General features: G+C 33.0%; 3 protein-coding genes across 3 annotated transcripts in view; 2 read left to right on the top strand and 1 right to left on the bottom strand.

The window, feature by feature from the left end:
• Positions 1-14,885, top strand: part of LOC133175063 (uncharacterized) — a 399,658-nt gene that overhangs the window by 355,926 nt on the left and 28,847 nt on the right. The window lies entirely within an intron of this gene.
• On the bottom strand, positions 5,525-7,882 carry LOC133174871 (uncharacterized). The gene is made up of 4 exons (XM_061309978.1): positions 7,692-7,882; positions 6,581-7,234; positions 6,299-6,347; positions 5,525-6,186 (listed from the first exon to the last, which is right to left on the bottom strand). Exons 1-3 carry the CDS (start codon positions 7,774-7,776, stop codon positions 6,334-6,336), a joined length of 753 nt encoding a protein of 250 aa, XP_061165962.1. The 5' UTR covers positions 7,777-7,882; the 3' UTR covers positions 5,525-6,186; positions 6,299-6,333.
• Positions 7,996-14,186, top strand: LOC133175115 (ATP synthase mitochondrial F1 complex assembly factor 1-like). The gene is made up of 9 exons (XM_061310247.1): positions 7,996-8,052; positions 8,442-8,768; positions 10,718-10,883; positions 11,061-11,123; positions 11,210-11,260; positions 11,436-11,483; positions 12,280-12,442; positions 13,404-13,444; positions 13,995-14,186. Exons 2-9 carry the CDS (start codon positions 8,491-8,493, stop codon positions 14,169-14,171), a joined length of 987 nt encoding a protein of 328 aa, XP_061166231.1. The 5' UTR covers positions 7,996-8,052; positions 8,442-8,490; the 3' UTR covers positions 14,172-14,186.

The following is a 14,885-nucleotide window of genomic DNA, read 5'->3' as shown; positions in this document are numbered from 1 at the left end:
GATGAGATATTGGACCGCTTACGTCACACTTGACATCCGTGTACTATAATCGGATAATAAATTTAATAAAAGTGGTAGTGATTCATATCACAACTTATAGAATTAAAAGATCACACACACAAGAATGTGTTGGTTTGTAAAAAGTAAATATACAAAATATTCATATTCCGAGAAAAATATTAGACGAATTCTGCATGTATAGTTGAGGGTAACATTGTTACCCTCGACTACATGCAGTAGTAATTATATTTTGTTTTACCTTTAAAAATTGTTTCCCATATATATAATAAATCTATACGCAAAAAGTCTTAACATTTCCAATGTTTTAAAGAGCAGTCAAAAAAAAAAAAGATGTTTGACCGCAGAGTGGGAGGACCTGTCGATGAAATATACACTTAGGTCACACTGTGGGCGGAATCAATAAAATCTTATTTGAATTCGTTGGTGTTCGACAGTGACGGAATTGACCGAGTTAAGCCGTAGTGCGTAAAGAAAATTTACATCATGGAAGCCAGCACAATTAAGATGCATGTATGTCAACAACAAACAAGATGTGTTTCTAAAACACTGTTGCCCCGTAAGGCAACTTTTAGCGAAGGTTAAACTTTCTCAAATGCACCCAAAGTAAGGTCTTGTCCCGAAAAATATACCTGTGAAATATGAAAGCCCTAGCAGCAACCATTGAAGAGATATGGAAAAGGTTAAAGTTTTTCAAAAGTAAGTCAAACATCAAGGTCAAGGTCAAATGGTCAAAATTATTGTTGCTCAAGGAAAGGCCTTCTCACAAGTAGGTTAAACTCCTTGGTCAAGGTCAAAGGGTCAAAGTTGTTTGCATCCAAAGGAAGGTCTTGTCACAAGGATTACATGTGTAAAGTATGAAAGCCCTAGCTATATTCCTCGACACAAGACCTTACTTTGGGTACCAACATTGAAAAAGTTTAACGTTTGCTATAAGTTGCCAAAATCGGGCATCAGTGTTTCACAAATACATCTTGTTTGATCTAGACCTAGGAGCTTGATCTACTTTTGAAAAACTTTAACCTTGGCCATAACTTTTAAATGGTTGGAGCTAGGGTTTTCATACTTCATATATTTAATCCTTTTGACAAGATCTTCCCTTGAATACCAACAAATTTGACCCTTTGACCTTGGAGTTTGACTTACTTTGGGAAAACTTTAACCTTGGCCATAACTTTTTAACAGTTGGTGCTAGGGCTTTCATACTCCACTTGTGTATTCTTTGTGAAAACACCTTCTTTGGATACCAACAATTATAGCCCATTGACCTTGACTTTGGAGTTTGACCTACATTTGGAAAACTTTGACATTTGCCATTATTTTTGAACAGTTGGTGCTAGGGCTTTCATATTTCACATGTGTAATCCTTGTGACATGACCTTACTTTGGATACCAACAACTTTGACACTTTGACCTTGATATCTTAGAGTTTGACTACTTTTGAAAAACTTAAACCTTGGCCATAACATTTGAACGGTTGGTGCTAGATCTTTTATATTTCGCGTGTATTTCTTGTGAGAAGGCCTTTCCTTGGGCACCATTAATTTTAACCATGACCTTGACGTTTGACTTAGTTTTGAGAAACTTTAACCTTTTCCATATTTTTTCAATGATTGCTGCTAGGGCTTTCATATTTCACAGGTATATTCCTCGAGACAATATCTTACTTTGGGTACCATCATATTTGATTTGCCTTTGAGAAAGTTTAACCTTCGCTTTAAGATGCCATACACGGGCATCAGTGTTTCACAAACACATCTCGTTTGACAAATGTTCTCGACGAATCAAATTCAAGAAAATTACGCACATGAAAGTATACTGAAAGTAAAAAGAAACGCAGGGTAAACTTTAGAAGTGAAATAATGCTATTTTTTCGGACGTATTTTCCAGTATCGTTATCTAACATTTAAACTCATCTTTAATCAACAAGTTACCAAAATCTCATTTGATTTTGACTGATTATTCATGAGTTATTGAAATTCATATGACGGTACCCCCAAAAGTGAAAATAAAAATTCTCATCATCTCCCTCGTACATCTGTCACAGACTTGATCATCCCCTATACATGGAGTTCATCAGTACGTTTATCGGCTTGTTCCTGTTTTGCATAGATCGGAATTTCATTTATTGAAAAAATGTGTCCAAAACAGGAATTTTTCCAGGTAAGATACTTAATTGCCATAGTCTGTATAGTGTATAACTAAGTATAGGAAGAAAAAATGATTAATTTTCCATTTGATATTTTGATTTATTTCTGTAATTTCATACTTAGAAAAAACTATTTTGAAACCAAAATATATATATATATATATATATATATATATATATATATATATATATATATATATATATATATATATATATATATATATATATATATATATATATATATATCATAAATACTAATCAAAACTATATTCATTACTAAATGAACAAGTTAATTTTTTTTTTATTAATTAGGATAAAATTCATTTACTCATTCATTATATCTTTATGAAACAGGGTGAACAGGTCAAGCTGCAATAAGGATATTTGTCTAAATTATCAACTTCGTCTTCACTTGGGATGGACAAGTTAAATTTTCAAAATTTATTCTTTTAAATATATATTTTAATGCTTTGGTAAAATACGGTAATTCCAGGTAAATCCAAGACGGAGATCAGACTATAATTGCTATCAAAACATATTTCACACCTATTGCTCTATACCTAATCAATCTAATTAAAATTAGATGTTCCGAATCCGCTACCGCTTGTTTGAGAAGCGGTAGCGGATTCGGAACATCTAATTTTAATTAGATTGATACCTAATTATCAAATGTGTGCAACACGGGAACACACCCTTAAGTTTTATCTTAGAGATATGCAACCCTTCCGATAGTCCGAAATATCTGACGTTTTCCAGGCTTTTTTCACGATTTTGATTTCCTGGCACGTAAAATATCCAAATCATAAAAAAGCCAGGAAAACGTCAGATATTTCGGACTACCCTTCCGACAGCGCAGCCCTTGGTTGGTAGAGAGTAGCTAGGGCATTTTGACGCCTTCAAATCTTACTGTCCAGTTAGTCCCAAAGATTTTCGATTGGAGAAAAAGATAGAATTCACGGAGGCCAATTGATCTGGTAAATGTGATTGTACATGCTGAAAAAATTAAACATATGACGCATGTACGTGTGCGAGTGAGAGTAACACCGACGTAAAGTTGAGGAGCTCACGGTTTAAGATAGATGTGTCCTATACATTAATGACCGACCGTTAAAGACTATTAATATGCTTTGCAATAACTTGGACATTTTGTAACTTACAGATTTTTAAAATATGAAATTAATATAGGTAAAAAAGACACGAATAAATTTTAGAAACTCTAGGTCAAATATCAGGAATGATAGCTGCAGATCTGTAGCTCGCTGGTCTATCATTTATCAATGAAAATGAATTTTGAGTTACCTTTGAATATAAAACTCAAATTCTAATGTTTTAATCAAACTTCTTTTTAAAGAAGCTTGATCTTAAAAATGTTTTTAGTGTTTCAGTACTGACTTGAATTCTCAGAATTTAGAAACGTAAAAATAAATCCTGACCAAAATTCACAAAAATAAATTGATGTAAAATTTCAATATTATTTCATTGATATATGTGGTATCCAGTATGACTCTGTCTGTGTTGTAGCTGATCAAAGCAACTGTCATTGATATATATGGTATCCAGTGTGACTGTCAGTGTTGTAGCTGATCAAATCAATTGTCATTGATATATGTGGTATCCAGTGCGACTCTGTCTGTGTTGTAGCTGATCAAAGCAACTGTCATTGATATATGTGGTATCCAGTATGACTGTCAGTGTTGTAGCTGATCAAAGTAATTGTCATTGATATATGTGGTATCCAGTGTGACTGTCTGTGTTGTAGCTGATCAAAGCAACTGTCATTGATATATGTGGTATCCAGTGCGACTCTGTCAGTGTTGTAGCTGATAAAAGCAACTGTCATTGATATATGCGGTATCAAGTGTGACTCTGTCAGTGCTGTAGCTGATAAAAGCAATTGTCATTGATATATGCGGTATCAAGTGTGATTCTGTCAGTGTTGTAGCTGATCAAAGTAATTGTCATTGATATATGTGGTATCCAAAGTGACTCTGTCAGTGTTGTAGCTGATCAAAGCAATTGTCATTGATATATGTGGTATCCAGTATGACTGTCAGTGTTGTAGCTGATCAAAGCAACTGTCATTGATATATGTGGTATCCAGTATGACTCTGTCTGTGTTGTAGCTGATCAAAGCAATTGTCATTGATATATGTGGTTTCCAGTATGATTGTCAGTGTTGTGGCTAATCAAAGCAACTGTCATTGATATATGTGATATCCAGTGTGACTCTGTGTTGTAGCTGATCAAAGCAACTGTCATTGATATATGTGGTATCCAGTATGACTGTCAGTGTTGTAGCTGATAAAAGTAATTGTCATTGATATATGTGGTATCCAGTGTGACTGTCTGTGTTGTAGCTGATCAAAGCCAGTGTGACTCTGTCAGTATTATAGCTGATAAAAGTAATTGTCATTGATATATGTGGTATCCAAAGTGACTCTGTCAGTGTTTTAGCTGATCAAAGCAACTGTCATTGATATATGTGGTATCCAGTATGACTGTCAGTGTTGTAGCTGATCAAAGCAACTGTCATTGATATATGTGGTATCCAGTATGACTCTGTCTGTGTTGTAGCTGATCAAAGCAATTGTCATTGATATATGTGGTTTCCAGTATGATTGTCAGTGTTGTGGCTGATCAAAGCAACTGTCATTGATATATGTGATATCCAGTGTGACTCTGTCTGTGTTGTAGCTGATCAAAGCAACTGTCATTGATATATGTGGTCTCCAGTGTGACTCTGTCTGTGTTTTAGCTGATCAAAGCAATTGTCATTGATATATGTGGTATCCAGTATGACTGTCAGTGTTGTAGCTGATCAAAGCAATTGTCATTGATATATGTGGTATCCAGTATGACTGTCAGTGTTGTAGCTGATCAAAGCAACTGTCATTGATATATGTGGTATCCAGTATGACTGTCAGTGTCGTAGCTGATCAAAGCAACTGTCATTGATATATGTGGTATCCAGTATGACTGTCAGTGTTGTAGCTGATCAAAGCAACTGTCATTGATATATGTGGTATCCAGTATGACTGTCAGTGTTGTAGCTGATCAAAGCAACTGTCATTGATATATGTGGTATCCAGTATGACTCTGTCAGTGTTGTAGCTGATCAAAGTAATTGTCATTGATATATGTGGTATCCAGTATGACTGTCAGTGTTGTAGCTGATCAAAGTAATTGTCATTGATATATGTGGTATCCAGTATGACTGTCAGTGTTGTAGCTGATCAAAGCAACTGTCATTGATATATGTGGTATCCAGTATGACTGTCAGTGTTGTAGCTGATAAAAGCAATTATCATTCTTCCTCCACATAAAATGTCTTTATCAAAACAAACTTTTTCATATTGAAAAAAAAATACTAATCTACTTCAGTAATACAACATATGATATTAAAAAATACAACACAAGTGGAAAAAAGAGACACAGTAGAATCTATAAAAATATTCTTGTTACTTTTCACCTATCAAGATTTCTATTCCAATCTCACATGTTGGTGGCCCTTTTCACAAAAAATCTCAGGACTAGGACTCAAATTTTCCCATTCTTCAACAAGTATCTATACTGCAGTAGGACATAAAAAATCTTCTATTTCTATTGCATAATAATACATTGTTGAAAAAATATCTAAGAAAAAAATAATATGTTTATCAAACAAAAAATTACAGAGTTGTCAAATTTCTACCTTAGTCTTAAGACGTTTTGTGAAAAGGGCCATTGCAGAATACAAATGTTAGGAATCTCTCCATTGGACGAGAGGCAGAGCTCAAAATACATGTGTTCATCTAGTGAATGAATTGTAATCAAAATTCAAATTCATGAAGATTCATAATTATAGCATGATGTTCATATGTATAGTAAAGAAAATTTAATTTCCAAATATGTCCATTAATTAGCAAAATTCAAATCATAGGATTCACTTATTTATGTTACATGTATTTTATATGCTGGTCATGACAGTTCTTCACGAGAGAGAATTTGAGGCAGCAACACATCTCATTCAAAGAATATCTAAATTAAAGAAAAAATGTTAATATACATATACACTTCAATGTTTTATCGATCATATTTACTGGTACATGTACATATATCAAAATACATATTTTTTGATAGGATTACTTAACTTTTTTGTCCAAAATCTTCTTCTCTTACCATTATCGTTATCTTCCATAAACTGTAAGATTAGATATTTATTTAACTAAAACTGACATCAAAACATATTGGCTGAATAGTATGGAAAGCCATATGGAAGGCCAGGGTCGAAATCATGGTTGGCCAGGTTTAAAACTATAGATTATATAGACCCTGATCCTGGGGGTCCTCTATGGCTTTCCGTAGAATAGAGACATAGATGTTTGATATACAAGTAATCAGGTGTAAATAATACTAGTACAGTGGTATACCTACCTTGTTTACAGGAGCAGTGAAACTTTCCTCCTTTTAGTGGCGTACATATATCTGTTGGTGTGGGACAGGACCACAGTTTACAGGAGACATTGAACTTAGTACTGGACACTAAAGCAGAACTTAATGCTGAGCTTGTAATGGTCATAGCTGCTGAGCTTTGGATTCTGAATGAGCCTTCAGTTTTTAACATAGTGTCATAGAGAGCCCATTGGGATACTAGAGGGTCTGTGTTGAGAGTTGAAGTTTTAGATAAGTCATGTTGTTGAGACATAGAGACCTGATGTTGAGTTGTCAATGACATGGGTGAAGAAGAAGTGATTTCAATAGATGAGGTTTTCTGATGAATTGTCTTAGAGGATCCTAGAAGTTTAAGCACATCATAATCTTCTCCCATTGTACTATATGAGTTCTGAGTAGTATAAAGAGTCTGAGAAGGATTTACACTTCTGTTCAATAGTGATTTATTATTTCTCTGTCCATTGAAAGATTGGGTGAATGATGGCTGTATGAAAGATGGTTTATCACTGTTATGGGGCTCACTAGAGGGGTAAGGTAATGGAACAAACTGTGCAGCATTTACCTCCCCTGAAGTTGTGTCTACAGACAGGGAGTTTAGTGATGAAAGTGTGGTTGGTTCAAGACTTAATCCTAACTCTGCAAAGAACAAAGTATATCATGACTTGAATATTGACCATAGATAGTGCATAAGTCTAACTTTGACTAGCTGAATTGATCACAGGCAAGCTAATCAATGATACTAAAATGGAAAAAAAGAAAAGAAACATTACATATAAGACACAATTGAAAAACTTGAAAAAAATAATGTTTCCCCCCTTCCCCCTTCCAACCTAAAATAAATGCTGAAGAGAATTATTTTTAGTTGTAGATTGACTGAAACAAAATGATGTAACATCACTCAGTATGATTTCTTTTTGGTTGATCCTATCTCCCAAAACACAAAATGATATTCAGTCAACATTGGGAAACTGATAATTTTCACACAGACCTCATTCAAATTATTTACCATGATAAATGTTATTTTAGTAGAACAGACACCCATGCAATATTTAGGTTTATTTGATTACAATAAAATCAGAAGTCTTGAATGTACCTGACTGTACTTCACGTACACAAACATCAAAGTAAAACATCAACAAGCTGCAAGCAGTCGAAGTTTTCATGTTAATAGCTGTCATCGGAACTTCTGCTAAAAGAATATCTCGTTATTCATCAGATATACATAAATCTATTGTCAATAACTCTTAAATTCAAGGTATAAACACTTTAAACTGATTGTGACATGTTTTCCGATACTTCGTGTCTAGTCTACTTTCACTTGAAAAGAGCTCTCCTCTCTTGAAGGTGTGTTTACACTAATGTCGAATTTCCTCAAACTATTACAAAGCACGGTCTAGTATTTCACACAGATGGGAAATGAATTTGTATATAGTGATGCTTTAAAATGATTTAAAGTAAGGTTTTTAATCTGTATGTGTATGCTCATCATGTTTTCTTTGATGTCCCATACCGTAGCAATACATGTTGGGTAAAAATTGTCTTAAGAATGTGAAAGTCGTCTAACGTTATCAGGTTATCAGGTTATAGTAATTATAATGCTCACTGCTGTAGAAATAGTAAATACAATATTGTAATCATGGTTATCATGATGGTATTAAAACCCCCTGCCCCAAACTTGTTTACAGAAGTCAAAGTTTCAGTAGAAAATATTTAATGTCAAAGTAAATTTACTGACAAAAGACAACTTACATGTACTTAACAGATAAATCACTGTGTTTAAATGCAATATTTAAGAATATTTCAATTATTTAAAAAAAAAATAAAGAAAATAATTTTCTAATAGGAGAAAACTGTATAATATTACATGGAAGAGGCTTTGTATATTCCACTGGATGAACTACAACATTGATACTGCAATGCTTCCTCGCTACAATTTCTTACGGATCTGTCTATCTTGCTGGTCTCCCATGTCCTCTGTGACCAGAATACCAGCTAAGTGGTGGAACAAAGGATATAAGTTTCCAATGGTTACCTGTTCTCAGGTGTGTGGATTACGATGGGTCCAGGCCACTCACAAACAGTACTGCAGCTCCAACTCTAACCCAGGGACCAAAGTGGAGGAAAATCCATATTACGAAAAATATAAAGCAAAACTACAGAATCTTAAACAGTAAATATATTTTCATATATGATATTAGAGTTATATACCTCCAATATAAATTTAACACAGAAATAAAACTCAAGATGGTTTTGTTCCATAGATTGAATACTTTGGTGTCGTGTATTGTTTGTTTTTCTGCTGTATATATATGTACATGTATATGTGTATACTGTAAAACTCGGTTATAGCGAAGTTCTGGGGACCTGCATATTTACTTTGCTATATTCATAATTCCTTATATCCGAATAACGAATTCCTTAAAGTATACTAGCGAATTCTTAATATAGATCTTTTTTTTAATTGAAATCTTTAAAAATTCACTATAAAAGATGTAAATTTCATTATTTTTAACTTCTAGGGGACACAGAATCACTTTGCTATAACCATAAATTTGCTATATCAGAGAGTTCATTATATCCGTAAAATTTTACAAGGAATTGTTATACCCCCCCGCAAACAAAGTTTAGGGGGGGTATATTGGAATCAGCTTGTCCGTCTGTCTTCCATCTGTCTGTCTGTCCGTCTGTCTGTAGACGAGATTTTGTCCAGACCATTTCTTGGAAACTGTTGCAAGAATTTGTCTGAAAATTTGTACACTTATTCTTTTCCATATGAAGGTGTGCACCTGGTATTTTCATCATGATTGGATAATTTTTTTGCATTTTACAGGTGTTTTTTTTTTCATTTTTATTATGTAGTTTTGTCCGGATCTGTTCCCAGAGACCATTGCATAGATTTGTATAAAAATTTGTACACATATTATTTACCATATGAAGATGTGCACCTGGTATTTTCAACATTATTTGATAATTTTTCTGCATTTTACAGGTGTTTTTTTTTTCATTTTTATTGACTTAGTCATTTCAGGTTCATGTCTAAGGTTTGAGACATAGAATCTAAAACATCTGACAGTGTACAAAAATGTGAACTACAGTTTAAAACTACTCATTAGAACTAAAAAAAAATCGCAAAGTATTGAAAACAGTTTTTACATTACACACCAGATAGTGTAAATCCGTTTGTCCCTTGGGAGTAATGAGTGGACATGCATCCAGTTAAAGATTAATTAATGAGTTCAGTGTGGGAAGCTGTTAGAGCATATCTGATCAAGCAGATCTTATCTATATCTCCTGGGAATTGGGCAGAAAGAAATAAAGATCTCTGTTGTCTAACTCTCTTAATTGTAATTTATGTCTGTCAAAATACATACATGTAGTTACTGGAACCAGCCTTTTATTTTTAAAATGAGTTTGATATAAAGGTATTAAGATCAATTTGATTTTGTATAATTAATTATGATATTTTTTTTCAACAATCAATTTGCAGAGTGTCATGTCTCACAAAGATGACAGATAGTTGCAAATATTTTTTCAGTGTAATAAAAAACACTGTAATTACTAGTATTGATGTTTTATTAGGCTGCACCTTAGTTTCATTCATTAAAAAAAAATATAATGAGTAATAAAATTTTCACTCTAAATGTTTAAGCAAATTGTGAATACCTCTCACATGTAGAAAACATTAGTGATTTGGTACCTTCTCAAAAAAAACCAGCGGGGGTATTTGTCCCTTTTGGACAGTTCTAGTTAAGAATTTCGCCGGGGATTGCAATAAAACTTCACTATATCCATAAATTTGCTGTATTCATGTTCGTACTAAACAAATTTTACTATATACATCATACAGGTATCATTATAATTTTTTTAACCTTATAAAGTAGAGATTTCATATATATGTCTGACTGGAGAAATGGCTAGATTATATTTTTTTATGTCCCAGGTCATACATAGAGGTCAAATGTAAATTTGCAACTATTGAAATTTGGAATCATTGTGTTTTTATTAAAAAAAGAAAAAAAAGAGCAAATTTATCTTGTAAATTTGATTTGTGTTGCCTGAAAATGATCCTTGAAGAACAGCTTTGCTAAGATTTTAATATTTTATTTATGTAAAATGTAGGTCAGATCCAGAGAGATATGCTGCTAAACTAAAGGAAATAGAAGAAAAAGAAAGAGAAAAATTAGAACAGATGAAAAAAGACTTATCAACACCACCAGACACTGATAAAGAAACATTGAACAATGATGGGGACAGTCAGAAGTTTAGTGGTTCATGGCCTCCTAAAGTATCAAATTTTTTTAGTCAATGTCCTACAAATTCTTTTTTATTGAAAATTATAATAGTATACATGTACTTTTTCTGAAAGTTATATGAAGAAATTAAAAAAAATTAAGATGACTATTCATGGCTGACCGGTTTATCAGTTTTCAACTTTATTATTTGAATAATTTTGAATTTTCAGAGTCTTAATGAGATAATGAAGGTGGATTTAATTAAGGACAAATCAGCATCAGAAATTGAACAGGTAGGAGATGTTAAGATGCTGTTTAACTATCTAACTGCAAATAATTAACATCCCTAGTATTGACCTAACTTATTAACTAATTACAGATTTGGAAAGAGCATCATGTGACGAAGGATTGCATATTTGGTGTGGTACAGGTAAGACCTACATCCATGTTTTGTTATACATGCATTGCAGCTAAAAAATGGATTAAAATGTTTATTGTCGTACAAAAAAAGCATATACAATGCATAATTTTAAAAAAGGAATTCATTTTCAAATGAATAAATATTTTTGATATAGACTAACAAAAAAAATATTTTTTTAATACAGGGAGGAAATTTTGATGATGTAAGACACAAGGCTCAACTTTGTCCACTGGTAAGATTCACTCTTAATCAATGAGTGCTTTTTACATCATGATTAGGCATAAATCATAAAACTTTTAGCTCATTTGAGAGAAAGACTGAAAAGATGAGGTTTTCTGAAGAAAGAGTAAATGACATTTGTTTAGCTATCTGCCTGCCTTTCTTTTGTAACTTGTCAGTACACTTATCCACTTCTCCAGAACCACTGGACCAGCTTCAGACAACTTCCATCACTTGGCACAAAGCATCCTTAGATGTAGGGAATTGATTTTTCCCCCAAAAAATTGAAAGGTCTTGGCCACTATCAGGGCCAGACAATTAACAATAAAGTTAAAAGAGTGTGGAATCTTGTCATGAATCAGATTTTTAAAAAAAAATATGAAAAAAATATGTGAAAGCTTCTTTACTGAGTAGGGACTTAATAAAATTTGTTAAAATCCTGTCATTGGGGCAAGGGTAAATGTAGGACCACAATATGGGACTAAAGATATGATATATAGAATATATATGATATATAGGGCGTCAAGCATCAGTTTGCTCTAAATAAAAATTGTTGGAAACATGGACTAATAGTTTATGGCAACAAAACAGAGTTTCATTTTTTCCCCATAATTTGACATTTGTCAGGAAGAGAAAATTGGCAAAGGTGAGCAATGTAGCCCATGAGCCTCTTCAGAGGTAAAAGCTGAACAAAGATAATATAAATATCTTTGTAAACTATTCAAGTGCCAGTATGAAATGAGTTAACTTTATGCACTTACACAAATTGCAAGTGTTCATCCAAATGTCATGTATGAACTATTTTGCAGTTTATCTACCCCTTACCAAGGAATGATGGTTATGAGTTTATTCTGTCACAATTTGATGGCAGTGTGATTTACTTCACCCCTCTAGCAGTGTACCAGTCATTAAAGGAGAATGCTCCCCCATGTCTAATTGTGGCACACTTTACAGAATTCAAGGAGGATAAAGGTATAATGAAATACATTGAAGCTTGGTTTGTGTTGGAATGAGTAATGAAACAATTTGTCATTGAAATTTCAGCTCCTCCCACCATAAGATCTATAACCATGGTAACAAAAAATAATCACAAAAACAAAAGAAAAATTTAAAAAAATATCCTTTTAAAATAAATATATGTATATTAACATTGTTATCTGTCAGAGACTGATAGAACATCATTACCTTTATCTACCTCTTGTATAAATTTCATTGGTAATGCTAAATAAATTTTTAATTCTTTGAAAGTCTTCCTCAAAGAAGGGCACCCTCTTTGTTTACGATATTTTGTTTTTTGCCTTCAGTATTTTTGTTTACTGGTAGAAGAGCAATCTCTAAAACATAAAACAAAATTAACAATATCAGAAATCAGAATGTTTAAATGATATGCCAGGAATTCATGCATTTATGATAAATCATGTCCTTAATTAAAATTCACAGCAAGAGTGTGTGTGTTTGTGTGTGTATGGGGGGGGGTTATACCATTTACTAGTATGCCTCTGGTTTTTACAGGGTTGTGAAACTGTTCATCTAAATTAACTTACTGGTAGCAATTATTAATATTTTTTGATTGGCCATTTGTTATATGGCATCGTTTTTGTATGACTGGCGAGCTGAGCTTAAATTTTAACAACAACTTGAACAAGGAATCAAAAACAATCGTTACAACATACATGTATGCCTTACAACACAAACTAGCAATCCCCAATCTTCAACGTACATGTTTCATTGTAAATTTGTATGTAAGTAAAACATTCCTTCCTGTTGGATTCAATGAGCGAATGAATCTTTGATTTATATATACAGTAAAAATGTATCTTCAGTATAATGTTTACTGAATGGAGAGTCGGGGTTACCTGATTTGCTGAAACTTAGTGAAAGACATGAATGTTTCTTATTGCGACATACATTCATCATTTTTTAAATATTTTAGGAATTGTTTTAATGGCTGGACAGTATGATGACAAGATTTTGGTAAGTACATATTAAAACAACTACATGACTGTATTTGAAAATCTATACATGTAGATGTACATGTACATGTACCCTATCTACTGTAAATCACTTTTTGTTCACGAGAACTTTATTTTCGGGTAATTACGTGAGTTTGTCTGCTTGCGAAAATTTCATTCTTGTGTATAATTGTATTAGTAAGGATTATACACAACAAAGACCATAGCTCACAAAAATTTTGTTTCGCTAATAAATACCAAATAAATATCTTGCGGAAATAATGTGTTGCGAAAATATTTCATAGAGGATATTCAATGGTTTGTAGATGAATAGGGAATTTATTTCATGAGTGGGACAGGATTTTTTGATATTTTCACGAGTGCTGAGCACTGAGAAATTATTTTTTACTTGCTTTGATATCCTTTCACACTGTGAGAGAATATCATTTTGGTATCCTTTCACACTGTGAGAGAATATCACTTTTATTCAATAAATAAATCACAGTATTTCACTGTTGAAAATGTAATAAAGTGATCTACAGTATTACGTTTTCTTTTTTATCTATTTACAGACAAAGAATGAATCGCTGAACTTAATGAAGCAGATGTCCATATATTATGGGAAATCCTCAACTGATAAATATAATGCTGTCAGAGTTTTCAATCATCTACCAGAAAAATTCAATTATTTGGACATGATAGAAAATTATAAATTCATGAAAGAAGACTTGGAAAATTATTACACGTGACTGGTTAATAGGATTGATTTTAGAATAATAAATTGAAAAAAAAAATCTGTTTGTTCTCTTTCTGGCAAAGATAGTTCAATCTTATATAGTATATACATTGTAATAAGTAATGCAGTCTGTACGGTATGTTCAATTTTAAGGAAATGATTTAGAACTGGAATTCACATGTTTGATGCTGAAACAGTAAATCCACTAAAACAAGCATTCTGAGAGTATTACATCAGCAATACTAGTCCCCTACCGGCAAGTGTAATCTGGTTCCCGTTAAAAATTGAAAATGCCATAATTCCGTCAAAAATCATTGAAGCAGAACGAAATGCAAACTTGATCTATAACTAATCAAGGTAAAATCACATACCAAAAATCAGCTCAATATCTGCAAGCGTTTAGAAAAAAATTGTGGAAAACCCTTAAAAATTGAAAAGGTCCTAATTCCATTAAAAGTCAATGAAGCGGAAAGAAATGCAAATTTGATCTGTACCTCATCATGATACACTCACATAACAAAAATCAACTCAATATTTGCAAGCGTTTAGGAAAACAGGTGCGGAAAACCAGACAGACTGGTTACTTGGGACAGACAGACAGAAGGACGGACAGATGCAGAGGAAACCTATGGTCCCCTCTGCTTTCACCGGTAGGGGACTAATAATCTGGCTCGACAATCCACACCCCTAATCAACCCCCAATGACCCCCAATTATCTATAGTCAAG

This window comes from Saccostrea echinata, unplaced genomic scaffold, assembly GCF_033153115.1.
Source record: "Saccostrea echinata isolate AGI-Se365-2 ecotype Australia unplaced genomic scaffold, CSIRO_AGI_Sech_v1 ptg000060l, whole genome shotgun sequence".
NCBI classification, from domain to species: domain Eukaryota; kingdom Metazoa; phylum Mollusca; class Bivalvia; order Ostreida; family Ostreidae; genus Saccostrea; species Saccostrea echinata.
This window is presented reverse-complemented; position numbering and strand designations above follow the sequence as displayed.

Coding starts and splice junctions, on each gene's coding strand:
- LOC133175115 (XM_061310247.1), top strand. CDS start 8,491: ATGAACTACAACATTGATACTGCAATGCTTCCTCGCTACAATTTCTTA. Junction 8,769..10,717: donor AAACTACAGAATCTTAAACA/GTAAATATATTT, acceptor TGTAAAATGTAG/GTCAGATCCAGAGAGATATG. Junction 13,445..13,994: donor AGTATGATGACAAGATTTTG/GTAAGTACATAT, acceptor ATCTATTTACAG/ACAAAGAATGAATCGCTGAA.
- LOC133174871 (XM_061309978.1), bottom strand. CDS start 7,776: ATGACAGCTATTAACATGAAAACTTCGACTGCTTGCAGCTTGTTGATG. Junction 7,235..7,691: donor TGTACGTGAAGTACAGTCAG/GTACATTCAAGA, acceptor TGTTCTTTGCAG/AGTTAGGATTAAGTCTTGAA.